General features: G+C 34.9%; 1 protein-coding gene across 1 annotated transcript; it reads right to left on the reverse strand.

The window, feature by feature from the left end:
• Positions 1-516: 516 nt before the first annotated feature.
• LOC102600564 (60S ribosomal protein L23a-like) lies at positions 517-981 on the reverse strand. The gene has a single exon (XM_006345282.1). It carries the CDS (start codon positions 979-981, stop codon positions 517-519), a length of 465 nt encoding a protein of 154 aa, XP_006345344.1.
• Between the last annotated feature and the right edge of the window lie 14,818 nt (positions 982-15,799).

Consider the following 15,799-nt stretch of genomic DNA (forward strand, 5'->3'; position numbering starts at 1 on the left):
AGAAACCAAAATCTACACAAAAAACTGATAATGTAGCTATACCATAGGCAACTAACAGGTTCAGTAATGTAGCTCCACATTATAATTCCTCAACTCCCTTAAGTGTCCCTAGAGGCACCAGAGTTGTCTTTTGCTTCGTCCTCCCAATCCTCGCCTGACTCATTCTTTACCGTGTGAACCTTCAAAAGTTCAAGAATTTCAAAAATAATATCATTAACATAGGTAAATTCAAAGCCCTCACTTTTTTTGCATCATGCACAGTTGCAGACTCTTGTTAATAGATATGTGTAACACCTAGGTCTTAGAAAGAGCTAAATTGAGATTTGTACAAGTTTTTCTTTTAAAGCCAACAGAACATGTAAGAAAAAAGTTACAATGTTTCTCTCAAGAGTACAAACATATTGACCTCTCTAATTAATAGTCACAACTATAAGAACTACTCAAACTACTTGACCTGAAAACAGTTAACAAAACTGTCAAATGAGTTATTTTTGCGCGAAAACAACTTGTTTCTCTTTAGATTATCCCAATCTTGTTAGCCACATCCAATGCATCATAGTCTGGAGTCAGTCGACCGTAATCCTTTTTGGTTCCATCGGGCTTGATCAAAGTGTTCACTTTCTTGGTCTGAATATCATACATCTTCTTTACGTTATCCTTAATCTTCTTCTTGTCAGCATGGATACCAACAATGAAAACCAAGGTGTTATTATCCTCAATCTTCTTCATTGTTGATTCAGTGGTTAAAGGACAGTTGAGGATTTGGTAATGATCCAACTTGTTCCTTGAAGGTGTACTAATACGGGGATACTTTGGGTTTCTATCCTTCTTCAATGTCCTAGGCCTGTGAAACGTGACTTTTGTTCGTATCTTCTTTGTCGTCTTCTTGAAGGTTAAGCCAGATTTCAGAGCCTTGGCAGCCTTTGCAGCCTGAGCTTTGGGGTCTGCCTTTTTTGTGCTATTAGCTTTCGCCTGAGCCATTTTGACAGTTATTGCAACCCGAACCTTACCTGGAGGAGAAAGTGATGGGAGTTTGTACAAGTTACTTTTCAATTGCGAGTTTTGGGTCAACTTCAAACGGCCATAACTTTTAGCACAGAATGACTTAGATGGCCCATGGGAATCAAATCGAAAGTCTTTGAGTCCTCTTTCCAACGTTGTTGAGTTTACTAAATTTTGAGTTCGGATGACGGAGATATGCCCGTTTTAGTGTAGTCTATCTAATAAGGCATGTTCATCCATTTTAAGGAGGGGTATTTTGGTCTTTTCCTTACCCCACTAGTCCTACACGTTTCTTTTCACCCTTTTAGGGGTCTAAGTTGATTTGAATCAGTTTTCGTCATTCCAAAAAGCGTTCGAAAGGTTAGGGAAAAGTTCATGTGGAGAAAAAAGGAGAAAGTTTCATGCGTTCATCCAGTTTTGAGGATTTTCGCCAAGGATTTGGTTCTTACGAGGTATGTAAGATTTCATAGTGTTGATTTTGTTCACCGTCACAACAATCATGCAATTTTTATCCATGAATTCATTCTTGAGGTTGGTTGATTTGAATTCTTGAGAAATTTTTGAGGCTTTGTGCTTCATTCTTTAACAATGGAGTTTTGTTGAGTTCTTGAGGTGAGGGTCTTGCGATTGAGTGTTGTTCATGATGTAATTTGAGTGGGTTTTCCAGGAATTATGTTGGGTTTATGAATCTAAGGGAGTTTGGAAGAAATTAATCGCATAGTGACCCAAACCAGCCTCAGGCAACTGAGGGCTGGTGTGGCACGCCACTGTTGCGCCATGGGCATTAGGCCCCTTCCACCTCTGTCCTTCATCCGATATGCGTTCCTTTAAATTTTGTTTTTGCTCTCTTCTTATTACTACTTATCTAAGTCTTCATTAATCATTGAGAGATCCTACATATCCTAATTATAACTCTTGAATTCACATTTCAAATTCAAAGTAAATATTAAGAGTAAAGTTCGAGAAAGTCCTTTTGAGAAGTCTTCTTCAATTATTTATAGCTTGTTTTTAAGACTTGAGTAAATGAGTATGATGAGGAAATTTGAGTTTCATTTTCCAAAATGAGTATAAGGGAACTAAGTATTCCCAAGTGTAAATATTTTTACATTTAAAATGAGAGGAAACCTTGATTCTAAACGAGTTCATGAAGAGTTTTGAGTTTTGTCTGTTTTAAGGGAACCTATTGAGTAGTTATCTCAAATTGAGAAGGATTTATGTTTCTAAACATATGAGCATGAGTTATATATATTATTGGGAGTAGTACCCAGTACCGATATGGGGATGAGTTCAGACAACTCAAAATTCTCATAAATTCATGTATGCTAATATGGGTAAAGGATCATACTTTTTAGATGATTCCTTATTGCTTTTAAGAATAGCTTAGTGGATCCACTTAGTTGAGGATGTCCTATATTGCGGCAAGGTATATGACAGTTCTGGCAATGTGGGTGAGATGATGTATCATCACGTTGCTCATAGTGATGGTTGTTAGTTAGATAATCTCCCAAATAAGAATAAAGAGTTTATTATTGTAATTTTATATGCATTGAGTTGTTATCAACTATTTTAAAAGCTTTATACAGCATGCATCTTTTATTGTTGCATCTATACAAGGCTAAGTTGAGTTGAGTATTCATGAGTTGAATTGAGTTGAGTTGAGAAGAGGTGAGTATGTCTTCATTTCTATTAGTTCAAGCTATATGTTATGTTTCAGTGTTCCCCTTACATGTTTGTACATTTAATGTTCTGACGCCATTTGGGCTGCATCATTTGATGACACAGATACATGTATTCAGGATCATCAACCGGCGCTCTGTTGATCTAGTCGCATTCCAGCTAGCTTTAGTGAGCCTCCTTGCTTTTCGAAGGGCTTCAGATTTAGATTTTAGTTTATTTAGGATGTCATTGGTCTTGTCCCGACTTCCATCTTAGTATTTTAGAGGCTTCTTAGACAAAAGTTTTGAGGATTGTTTTCCCTATCTTCCTTTGTGATGTTTTGAGACATGAAGTAAATCGCTTATGATTAATTATATACTTTCAGACTTCTATTGAGACCTTATTAGTTAATGCAGTAATTAAGTTCCTATATTCTTCAGTATGTCTTTCACAGAGTAATGAGTCAGGCCAAGGGTTCACTTGGGGACCAACATTGGTTCAACCAGTATCGGCCACATCTAGGGTGTAGACTTGGGGCGCGACAATATGAATTTGAATACAACTCAAAATTTACTCCCAAATTAAAAACAATCACATTCCAATAAAATGCACACCAACAAATACAAAGGATAATAAAAAATGGATAGAGATGCACAATAGGTATTGGCATTATCATCTTTAAGTTACTTCTAAAGAATCAAGATTATACTAACTAAAAGAAATATATAATAGAAGATGAGCACATAAAGTGAATTAACATGGAAAATAAACAATGCAACCAAATAAAAATCCATTCAACTGAATTCTATAATGGAAAAAAAATTATATATACAATTACGAACAAGGTATAATTAAGTTTCCTATTATTTTTGTTGTTCTAAAAATAAAAAATGGAAATTAAACTGTTGCTTCTAATAACTGCATTCAATACTTGATGTGTCATATAATTTCATTTTCTCCCTGATAGAGCAAGGGTGAGTTCAAGTTTGAGCTCCTCATTTTCTAAGTTATCCTCATTTGATGTCGGGAAATTGATTTTGGCTTTTAAGGCCGTGATACATCCTCGTCGCCTTAACATAAGTTGTTGCAGCTTCTTCTTTTCCGTTAAAGGTCCCAAGCCAGACACGTACTTTCTGATTTGTAATATCAGCTTTGCACTTACCCCATGGCATTTTCCTAAAACCCCTATATCGAATCTCAGTTGGGGTTACAACTATTGTCACTATAGCTACAATGCCATTTTCTAGGTTTCCTCATTTGACATCGGAAAATTAAGTTTGGCTTTAGCACCGTGATACATTCTCGTATATCATAAGCCCTTGCGGCTTCTTCTTGTGAATCAAATTTTCCAAGAGAAACACTTACTTTTTGGTTTGTAAATTCAACTTTGTACTTCCCCCGTGACCCTTCCTCACACCTCTATATGGAAACTCATTTGGGTGACAGTCGTTGTCTCTACAACTACAATGCAATTTCCTCTCTCTGTCATCTAAAAATATAGACGAAATTTAATATGAAAATATGGAAGGAATGTTTTATATACATAGAGGACTCAGTGAGTGAAAAAGGATGATGAAGACTGAATTATATAGCCGTTTCTCAGGGAATACATTTGGTCTAGTAATTAATTTACATGACATTTGAGTTGTTTTAGTAAAATACATTGTAGATATAAGTTGCTTGAAAATGAAAAAAAAATTGACTCTTCTAAAAAAAATTGTAGAAATAATAAATCTCACTCCGAGTTTATTATTCGTTAGGCTACCTGTAATTTTTTAAATTTACATTTTTTCCAAAACAAAAAAAAAAGTTCATCCCTTAAACAAAATACACTCTTAGGTAAGCAATATTTTTATGTTTTATTCTGATAGGTGTGAATGATATATTCATATTTTATTTTATTTTATTTCTTAATACATGATCGACATTATAAAATTGCATGTTTTATTAAGTTTTTTTTTTTCTATTTTTCCAACAGACCACTCCCCACCCACCCTCATCAATTAAACGAAAAAATATATATAATTTTTTCCTTTTTGTTTTTTAAATGTTTACCCAAGTCAATAAAATAAGGAGATCCAAAATAAAGTTTTAAAGACTTTTTTTGGTGAAACACTAATCCATTTACAAATATTGAGTTCCATTTGCATTTTCTATTTGATAGGTTAAAACTTAATAAGGTTTTGTAAAAAAAAAATACAGGTTTTGTCACCTTCTTTCTTACTTATTTGTTTCAGTTGCAAAATGATTAATTGAAAATTTGCAAACTAAGATTGTTGAATTTTCAAAGGCCAGACATCAAGAAGGAGAAATATAGGTTCATGAAGAAGATCTCATTGCAGACATTTTTTTTCATTGCATACTTCATTGTGAGTACTATAGTTTTTTAAATTTTTTTTGTGGTTAAAAGAGGTGATTACTATAGTTATATAGTCTCTAAGTTAATATCTCAAAAGGTTACTCGACTTAAAAAATTATCTAACAAAGTCGTCAAATTTTTTTTATATCGATAAAATTATTCAACTTAGGTTTTTTTATCAATAAAATCACTCATCTAAATTTATGTTAAAAGAAAATCTAACCTAATACTTAAAATATCTTTTTATGCCATATATAACTATAGACCCCATAAATAAATAAATTTTTAAGAAAATTAAATTTTCTTTTACGAAAAAACTATATTTGTAAAATAAATAAATAAATATATATATATATATATATTATATATATATATATCTCATAGGTGATTTTCTGAATGAATAAAGAGTGACCAATTGTTGTAGATTGGTGATTAATCAGGGGAATTATTGATATTATCAGTTGAAATTGTTGCAAATTTTACGTTTTTAATTGCGTTAGTTTCACCAATAACGTGACCAGGGTCGAAAAACTCTTCGTTTTAAATATAAAACAATTTTCATCTGTTAATTTCTTACCATATGAATTAAAATCTATAATATTTTTTGTCCGTTAACACTCCTTAATAAGTTTTTTATTTTATTTTTATTTATTTGTGAAATTTATAATCATATGGCATAAAACAAATATTTTATATGTCATATCAAATTTCTTAATGTAAAATTTAGTTTAGTGATTTTATTGATACAATAGCCAAAGTTAAGTGATTTTATTGAAACAAAACAAAGCTCAATGACTTTGCTAGATAAATTTCCAAAATTGAGTGATCTTATGAGATATTTAATTCGTTATTTTCGTGGTGACTTTAATAGTTGTTTGTCTAGTTAACTATATGACTATTCCAATATCAATCTACTATTAATTCGTTTGGAAAAATTCAATAAACATAAATAATAGTTTGCTACTTTAAGATCAAACTGAAAGACAAATTACAATCTCGAAAAGTTGGACCATAAAATTTCACCAAATCAAAATTCTATGTAGAAAAACAAAACACTGTAAAAGCATACATCGAAGAAGACATAATTAAATTTCTATATTATTAGCATTTTCAAGGTTATCCTGATTTGTCGGCAGGAAATTAAGTTTGGCTTTAGGACCGTGATACATCCTTGCCGCCGTATCAAAGGCCCTTGCAGCTTCTTCCTCTGTTTTGAAAGTACCAAGCCAGACTCGTACCTTCTTGATGGGGTTAGTAATCTCAGCTCCATATGTCCCCCATGGCCTCTTTCTCACACCTTTATACCGCACCTCGTTTGGTGGTACAGCCACCGCCGTCGCCGTCACATCGTCTATTTTTTTCTTTGCCATATAGAAAAAACTAAAAGAATGTTTTGTAAATAGAGAAGACTCTGTGAGTTAAAAGACAAGGGAGAGAGTGGTTTATATAGCCATTTCTCAGAGATAAATTTAATTTGGTCAACTAATTATTAATTATATTTGGAAAAATAATTGTTGAATTGTTGACTAAGATTATATGAATTTTGACTAGGGAAATTTTCTTAATGTCCACTAAGTTTGCATTTCAAAAAATAATATTTTCATTAATTTTAAGTTAATAACCAAATAAAAAATACTCAAAGGTAAGTAAATTGCTAAAAAGGAAATTTATTAATTTAGTTACAACATCATCTTTAGTCAAACAATAATTTTTTTTTTAAATAAGTAGCGCGACATGTGGTGTAACCTTGTACCTTTGGGTTTTGCTTTAAATCAAAGTTCAATTATTTTTATTTCTCTCAAATTCTTGTTTATATTATTAACAGATGACATAAATTAAATTTAATGGTTAAGATTTTATTGATTAAAATAAATCCTAAATTATAATTTATATAACATTATATGTAAGGAAAAAATAATCTCTCTTCCTTCTTTTTGTTTATCTTTCACACAGGATATTTTTGTTTCATTCTCATTTTATGTTATTATTTTATTGCATTTTTATTTTAAACTTTCTCTTTTTAACATTTATGGAATTTTAAATACCCATGGACATGGGCCATTATTTATATAAAAAAATACTTTATATTGATATAAATTAAAGAAGAATATCACATTATTCATTTTATTGATTCATAATGTCAACCCCCGAGCCTACACCCTGGGCAGGACTGGTATTCGAGAACCATTGTTGGCCCCAAGTGAACCCTTGGCCTGACTTACTTACTCAGCGGAAGACTTAAACATCAGAAATACCTCAAATAAGGAACTTATGAAATAACTTGGAATGTCTTTAAAGAAAACATTCAAACTAGCCAAAATAGCTACTCAAGTCTCATAGCAAAACATCTGAAATACAAAGCTAAAGGACTCATAACTAACTGTCTGACTGTCTATGAAGCCTCTAAAATAAAGAGGGATATCGGTACAATACCCCCGATCATCCTAACAACTAGAGGACTAAACTAAATGATAAAAACGAGTCCTCCGGATAGCAAGGAGGCTCACCAACTGACTCTGAGTGCTCAACTGGATGAACGAGGCGCTGGATGATGATCCTGGTCATAACAACGATGCAGGCCAAATGGCGTCAGTACATTGAATGTATGAGTATGTGAGGGGAATACTAAAACATAACGTAAGCTTGAAAAAAATCTGAAAGGAACACTTACCTTGGCTTTACTCAACTCATGAATAACTTAACTCAATATAAAGCAACAATACACATGCAATATATGGAAAGATTTTAAAACAGTAGGAAGCGACTCAATTTGATAAAGAAATGCAATAACAACTCAACTTGCTCATATAATAAAGTAATGTAATACTGTGTAGTTTGTCTAACCGACAACCACCACTATGAGCCTAAGTGGTGATACAGCGTCTTGCCCACGCTTCCAGAACTGTCCTATACTTTTCTTTGATATAGAACGCCTAAACTAAGTGGATCCACTAGTCTATGCTAAAAAGCACTAAGGATTCATCTAAAAAGTATGATCCTCTCTACCCATGATGGCTACATGGTTTCTAGAGACTTGAGTTATTATGAACTCGCGTCCCCATATAAGTGCTCAATACTAATCACAGATTGTACTTAGCTCATATGTTTTTAAAACAAAACTCTTTCTTTGGTTTGAAATAATTACTCAAAACTTAGCTTAAAAGCTCTCTTGGAAATCGTTGTTTCCTTACTTACTCAAATATGAAAACATTTCAACTCTTGGGAATACTTAGTTCCCGTATAATCTTTGAAGAATGAACTTTTACTCTTATTATTTAGTCAACTCAAAGCTTAAGTCTTAAAACAAAGTTAAAACGTTTGTAAAAGACTTTTGGAAAACTCTAAGAATTCGACGAATCTTGAACTTTCTTCTCCTTTCTCCTCTTTTCTCTTTTATCCAAGCCCTAGAATGAATTTCCAATTTTCTAAACTGATATAATTATGATTAGACCCCAAATAAACTTCTAAAAACGAATTAAAATAATTGGGTAAGGAAAAGACTAGATTACCCTTCCAAAATCCGGTTTAGATTTAACTTATTTGAACAGCCCAACTTCAAATGGGAATATCTCACCTATACGAACTCAGAATCGCGCAAACTCGGCGGCGTTGGAAAGATAATTCCAAGATATTTACTACGGTATCTAGAAGAACACCTAACTCATCTTTATCTATGAGTTATGGTCATTTTAAGTTGACCCAAAACTCAAACTTAACATAACTTAACAAATTTCCAGATTTTCATTCTTTCCTAAAATGACTATTTCCAATTCTAACTCTTTTTAGTTCTTTCAAAAGGCGAGGTGTTACAATATATCCCCCTTGGGAACATTCGTCCTCGAATAAGATTACTCTTACTAGGCTAAGGGTGTAACATCAATCATTCAGTTCTAACACCCATCAAGCAAATCTAACACATCAAGTATATAAATTATGGAGTACTAAGAAGAGAGTTAGTACTTTGATCTGGAACTTCTCCGGGTTCAAAGAGATGTGGATATCTTTTCTTCATATCTTCATCAGCTTCCAAAGTAGCTTCCCCAACAAATTGGTTCCTCCAAAGAATTTTGACTGATGCTACCTCTTTTGTTCTCAACTTGCGAACTTGGCGATCTAGAATCTGAACAGGAATCTCCTCATAAGATAAGCTATCCTTGATCCCAATATCATCAGTTGGTATAATCAATGAAGGATCGCCCATGCACTTCTTCAACATGGCGATATGAAATACCGGATAAACCGCGACTAACTCTTGTGGTAGCTCCAACTCATAAGCTACATTACCAATCCTTTTGGATATTCTGTAAAGGTCAATATACGGGGGACTAACCTTCCCCTTCTTACCAAATCTCATAACACCCTTCATGGGTGAAACTTTCAAGTATACCCAATCATTTACTTCAAACTCTATCTCTCTCCTCCTAACATCGGTGTAGGATTTCTGATGACTCTGCGCCGTTTTCAACCTCTCTTGAATGACTTTCACCTTCTCCATAGCTTGATGAACTAAGTCTGGTCCTACCAACCCAGCTTCACCAACTTCAAACCACCTAATAGGAGATATGCATCTTCTTCCATAAAGAGCTTCATAAGGAGCCATTTGGATGCTAGAGTGGTAACTATTACTGTAAGCAAATTCAATAAGAGGTAGGTGATCATCCCAATTACCTTTGAAATCAATCACACAAGCCCTCAACATGTCCTCTAAGGTCTGAATAGTGCGCTCTGCTTGCCCATCTTTCTGAGGATGAAAGGCAGTACTTAAGTTCACCTTTGAACCCAAGCCTTTTTGGAATGACTTACAAAACTATGCAGTAAATTGCATACCTCTGTCTGAAATAATGGAGACCGAAACCCCATGAAGTCTTATCACCTCTTGAATATACAACTTATCATAATCTTTTGCAGAATGGGTAGTCTTTACCGGCAAAAAGTGGGTTGATTTGATCATTCTATCAACAATCACCCAAATCGAATCATGCTTTCTGCGAGACCTTAGTAAACCAGTGATAAAGTCCATATTGATCATCTCCCACATCCATTCCAGAAGTTCTATAATTTGAGCCAAACCATCGGGCCTTTGATTCTGTACATTAACTTGTTGACAATTCGGACACTTAGCAACAAACTATGCAATGCCCTTCTTCATACTACTCCACCAATAGACTTCTCTCAAATCGCGATACATATTTGTGGAACCTGGATGGATAGAATAACTGGAGTTATGAGCTTCCTCCATAATCATCTCTTGGAGTTCATTCACCCTTGGTACACATAATCTACCTTGATACCTCAATACACCATCTCCCTCTTGTTCAAAAGCCATTACTTTTGCTTATGAACATTTGCCTTCAATTCAAGCAAAATAGGATCTTCGTCTTGCTTCTCTTTAACTTCAGATACTAATGACGATTCAACCCTATTCATCACCACTACTTCTCCTTTTGTGGAATTCATTAGTCGAACTCCCAATCGTGCAAATCTATGCACATCTCTCGCTAGCTCTTTCTTATCTTCCTCAAAGTGGGCGGTACTACCCATAGATAACCTGCTCAAGGCATCAGCAACAACATTAGACTTACTTGGGTGGTAAAGAATAATCATGTCATAATCCTTGAGTAATTCTAACCACCTTCTTTGTTTGAGATTAAGCTCTTTCTGAGTAAACACATAATGAAGGCTTTTGTGATCGNNNNCCAACTCTGGACGCATCACAATACACAACAAAACCTTGCGTACCTTCTGGTAAGGTCAATACTGGGCAGTAGTCCACCTCTTATTCAATTCCTGAAAGCTTTTCTCAGAAGCTTTCGACTATTGAAATTTCACTGTTTTCTGAGTTCACTTGGACAAAGGGGACGAAATAGATGGGAACCCCTATATGAACCTTCTATAATAGCCAGCCAACCCCAAGAAACTCCTAATATCAGTTGGAGATGTGGGTCTAGGCCAATTCTGCACTGCCTCTATAATGTGAGTATCAACTTTAATTCCCTCTCTAGACACAATATGGCCTAAGAATGCCACGGACTCAAGCCAAAACTCACATTTTGAGAACTTAGCACACAACTCTCTATCCTTTAGAGTCTGGAGAAATATTTTGAGATGACTAGCATGATCTTCCTCATTCCTCGAATAGATTAGTATGTCATCAATGAACACGATAAAAAACATATCTAAATAAGGCTTGAATACTCTATTCATAAGGTCCATGAATGCTGCAGGCACATTGGTCAAACCAAAGGACATAACTAAGAACTCATAATGACCATAACGGTTCTGAATGTTGTCTTTGGAATATCACATTCCCTTACTCTTAATTGATGGTTTCCTGATCTGAGGTCTATCGTAAAGAAACAAGTAGCACCCTGAAGCTGATCGAAAAGATCATCAATTCTCGGCGGATGATACTTATTCTTGATAGTAACCTTGTTCAACTGACGCTAATCTATACAATCCTTAAGGGAACCATCCTTCTTCCTCACAAATAAGAGCCCTAAGGTGAGACACTTGGTCAAATGAAGCCTTTATCTAGGAGTTATTTCAACAACTTTTTTAGCTTTTTCAACTCTACTAGTGCCATTATGTATGGAGGAATAAATATGGGACGAGTGTCTGGAAGAATGTCTATACCGAAGTCTATTTCTCTCTTAGGAGGGACTCCGGGAAGATAATCCAGAAAGACTTCTGGAAACTCTTTCACTACTGATATTAACTGAATATGAGGTATCTCAACACTAGATTCATTAACTTGGACTAAGTGATAGACACACCCCTTGAAAACTAACTTTCTTGCCTTAAGGTATGAAATAAAACGACCCTTAGGCACTGCTGAACTACTTTTCCACTCTAAGACTAGCTTATTTGGAAACTGAAACTTGACAACTCGAGTTCTACAATCAACTGAGGCATAACAGGCATAAAGTCAATCCATACCAAGAATGACATCAAAATCTACCATGTCTAACACAACTAAATAAGTCATGGTACTCTTGTGATTGATGAAAATGACACAATCACTATATACTCGCTCAGTTAGAATAAACTTCCCTAATAGGTGTAGAAACACAAAGGTTTCACAGAGTTTCTCAGGAAGAACGTCCAAATTATTTGAAACATAAGGGGTTACAAAAGATAAATTTGCTCCAGGGTCTAGCAAAGCATAAACATCAAGAGTAAAGACTTTGATCATACCAGTGACAACATCTGGAGAGTTCTCTTGCTCTTTACGACTAGTGATCGCATAAAGGCAGTTTGCCCCTCCACCAGTAACGGAAGTAGCTCCTCTAGGTGCAGCCCTTTCTGGTGGAGCTATAGATGAAGATTGGGCTTTATTGCCCTGATTCCCATTTCCTTGCCAGTTCTTAGGGCACTCTTTCATGAAGTGACCCTCTTGTCTACACTTGAAACAACATGTGGAGCCATATCGACACTTACTTGGGTGAGTTCTACCGCACTTAGTACATGCAGGATCCCAGTTACCTCCTTGTGCCACACTACCTTGAGACTGTGCAGGTCTAGCTCTGAAGTTCTGTGAATTCTGACCATTATATTCACCTTTGTTTCTCGTGCAGGTGCACTAGCAGATGATGGAGCAGGTCCATTTTGCTTTAGTTGGGAAAAAGACTGGTTCACATTATTTCTCTACTTCCCGGACTCATTCCCTGTCTTCACTTTCTTGTTTCTAGACTCCTCTCTAGCCTTCAGCTTCTCTTTCTCAACCTGCTACACATAGACCATGAACCTTGCTATATCAATGTCCCCAATAAGCATGGCTGCCTTTCCCTCTTTGCTTGACAGACGGGACAACCCAACAACAAAAAGACTCATCCTGCTCCTCATATCCGCAACCATCTCCGGAGCATGCTATTTTTATCCATGAATTCATTCTTGAAGTTGGTTGATTTGAATTCTTGAGAAATTTTTGAGGTTTTGTGCTTCATTCTCTAACAATGAGTTTTGTTGAGTTCTTGTGGTGAGAGTCTTGCGTTTGAGTGTTGTTCATGATGTGATTTGAGTGAGTTTTCCAGGAATTATGTTGGGTTTATGAATCTAAGGGAGTTCGAAAGAAATTAATCGATTCTAGATGAATTAGGACCAAAAATTGAGAAGAAAAATTCGTCAAAAAATTTTCGGAATAGGCTAGGATCCCCCCCCCCCCCGCCCCATAGCGCTAGAAGGGCTGGCGCCCTACGCCTGCAGTGCACCCCAAACCAACCTCAAGCAACTGAGGGCTGGCGCAGTGTACCACTATTGTGCCAGGGCGTTAGGCCCTTTCCACCTCCGTCTTTCAACCCATATGCGTTCCTTTTAATCGTTTCATTGCTCTCTTCTTATTATTACTTATCTAAGTCTTCATTAATCATTGAGAGATCCTACATATGCTAATCATAACTCTTGAATTCACATTTCAAATTCAAAGTAAATATTAAGAGTAAAGTTCGAGAAAGTCCTTTTGAGAAGTCTTATTCAATTATTTATTGCTTGTTTTAAGACTTGAGTAAATGAATATGATGAGGAAAGCTAAGTTTCATTTTTGAAAATAATTATAAGAGAACTAAGTATTCCTAAGTGTGTATATTTTTACATTTAAAATTAGAGGAAACCTTGATTCTAAACGAGTTCATGAAGAGTTTTAAGTTTTGTCTCTTTTAAGAAAACTTATTGAGTAGTTATCTCAAATTGAGGAGGATTTAAGTTTTTAAACATATGAGCATGAGTTAGATATATTATTGGAAGTAGTACTGAGCACCGATATGGGGATGAGTTCATACAACTCAAAATCCTCATAAACCATGTATGCTAATATGGGTAAAGGATCATACTTTTTAGATGATCCCTTATTGCTTTTAAGCATAACTTAGTGGATCCACTTAGTTGAGGATGTCCTATACTCCGGCAAGGTATATGACAGTTCTGGCATCGTGGGTGAGACGATGCATCATCACGTTGCTCATAGTGATGGTTGTCGGTTAGAGAATCTCCCAATTAAGAGTAAAGAGTTTATTATTGTATTTTTATATACAATGAGTTGTTATCAACAGTTTTAAAAGCTTTATACATCTTGCATCTTTTATTGTTGCATCTATATAGGGTGGAGTTGAGTATTCTTGAGTTGAGTTGAGTTGAGTTGAGACGAGGTGAGTATGTCTTCCTTTCTATTAGTTCAAGTTATATGTTATGTTTCAGTGTTACCCTTACATGTTTGTACATTTAATGTACTAATGCCAGTTGGGTTGCGTCATTTGATGATGCAGATACAAGTATTCAGGATCATCAACCGATTATCTGTTGATCTAGTCTCATTCCAGCTAGCTTTATTGAGCCTCCTTGATTTTCGGAGGGCTTCACATTTAGACTTCATTTTATTTAGGATGTCGTGGGTCTTGTCCGGACTTCCATCATACTATTTTAGAGGCTTCATAAACAAAAGTTTTGAGAAGTCTTTTCCCTATCTTCCTTTGTGATGTTTTGAGACTTGAAGTAAATCTTGTATGTTTCATTATATGCTTTCAGACTTCTATTGAGACCTTATGAGTTAATGCAGTAATTGAGTTCCTATATTCTTCAGTAAGTCTTTCACTAAGTAACGAGCCAGACCAAGGGTTAGCTTGGAGACCAACATTGATTCTCCAGTGTCGGTCACATCTAGGGTGTAGACTCGGGAAGTGACAATATGAATCTGAATACAACTCAAAATTTACTCCCAAATCAAAAACAATCACATTCCATTAAAATGCACAACAACAAATACAAAGGAATATAAAAAATGGGTCAAGATGCACACTAGCTATTGACATTAGCATCTTGAAGTTATTTCTAAAGAATCAAGATTATACTAATTAAAAGAAATATTTAATATAAGATGAGCACAGAAAGGGGATTAACATGGAAAATAAACAATGCAACCAAATAAAAATTCATTCAACTAAATTCTATATTGGAAAAAAATGATATATACAATTAAGAACAAGAAATAATTAGGTTTCCTGTTATTTTTGTTCTTCTAAACATAAAAAATGGAAATTAAATTGTTGCTTCTAATAACTGCAATCAATACTTGATGTGTCATATAGTTTCATTTTCTCCCTGATAGAGCAAGGGTGAGTTCAAGATTGAGCTCCTCATTTTCTAGGTTATCATCATTTGATGTCGGGAAATTGATTTTGGCTTTAAGGCCGCGATACATACTCATCGCCTTAAGATAAGTTTTTGCAGCTTCTTGTTTTCTATCAAAGGTCCCAAGCCAGACACTTACTTTCTGATTTGTAATATTAGTTTTATACTTACCCCATGGCATTTTCCTAACACTCCTATATCGAATCTCAGTTGGGGTTACAACTATTGTCACTATTGCTACAATGCCATTTTCTAGGTTATCCTCATTTGACATCAGGAAATTAAGTTTGAATTTAGCACCGTGTTACATTCTCGTAGCCTTATTATAAGCCTTTATGGCTTCTTCTTGTGTATCAAAGTTCCCAAGCCAGACACATACTTTTTGGTTTGTAAATTCAGTTTTGTACTTCACATGTGACCTCTTCCTCACACCCCTATATGGAACCTCATTTGGGGTGACAGTCTTGTCACTACAACTACAATGCAATTTCCTCTCTTTGTCATCTGAAAATATAGACGAAATTTAATATGAAAATATGGAAGGAATATTTTATATACAGAGAAGACTCAGTGAGTGAAAAAGGATGATGACGACTGATTTATATAGCCGTTTCTCAGGGGATACATTTGGTCTAGTAATTAATTTACATGGCATTTGAGTTA

This window comes from Solanum tuberosum, unplaced genomic scaffold (genome assembly GCF_000226075.1).
Source record: "Solanum tuberosum cultivar DM 1-3 516 R44 unplaced genomic scaffold, SolTub_3.0 scf00065, whole genome shotgun sequence".
Lineage (NCBI taxonomy): Eukaryota > Viridiplantae > Streptophyta > Magnoliopsida > Solanales > Solanaceae > Solanum > Solanum tuberosum.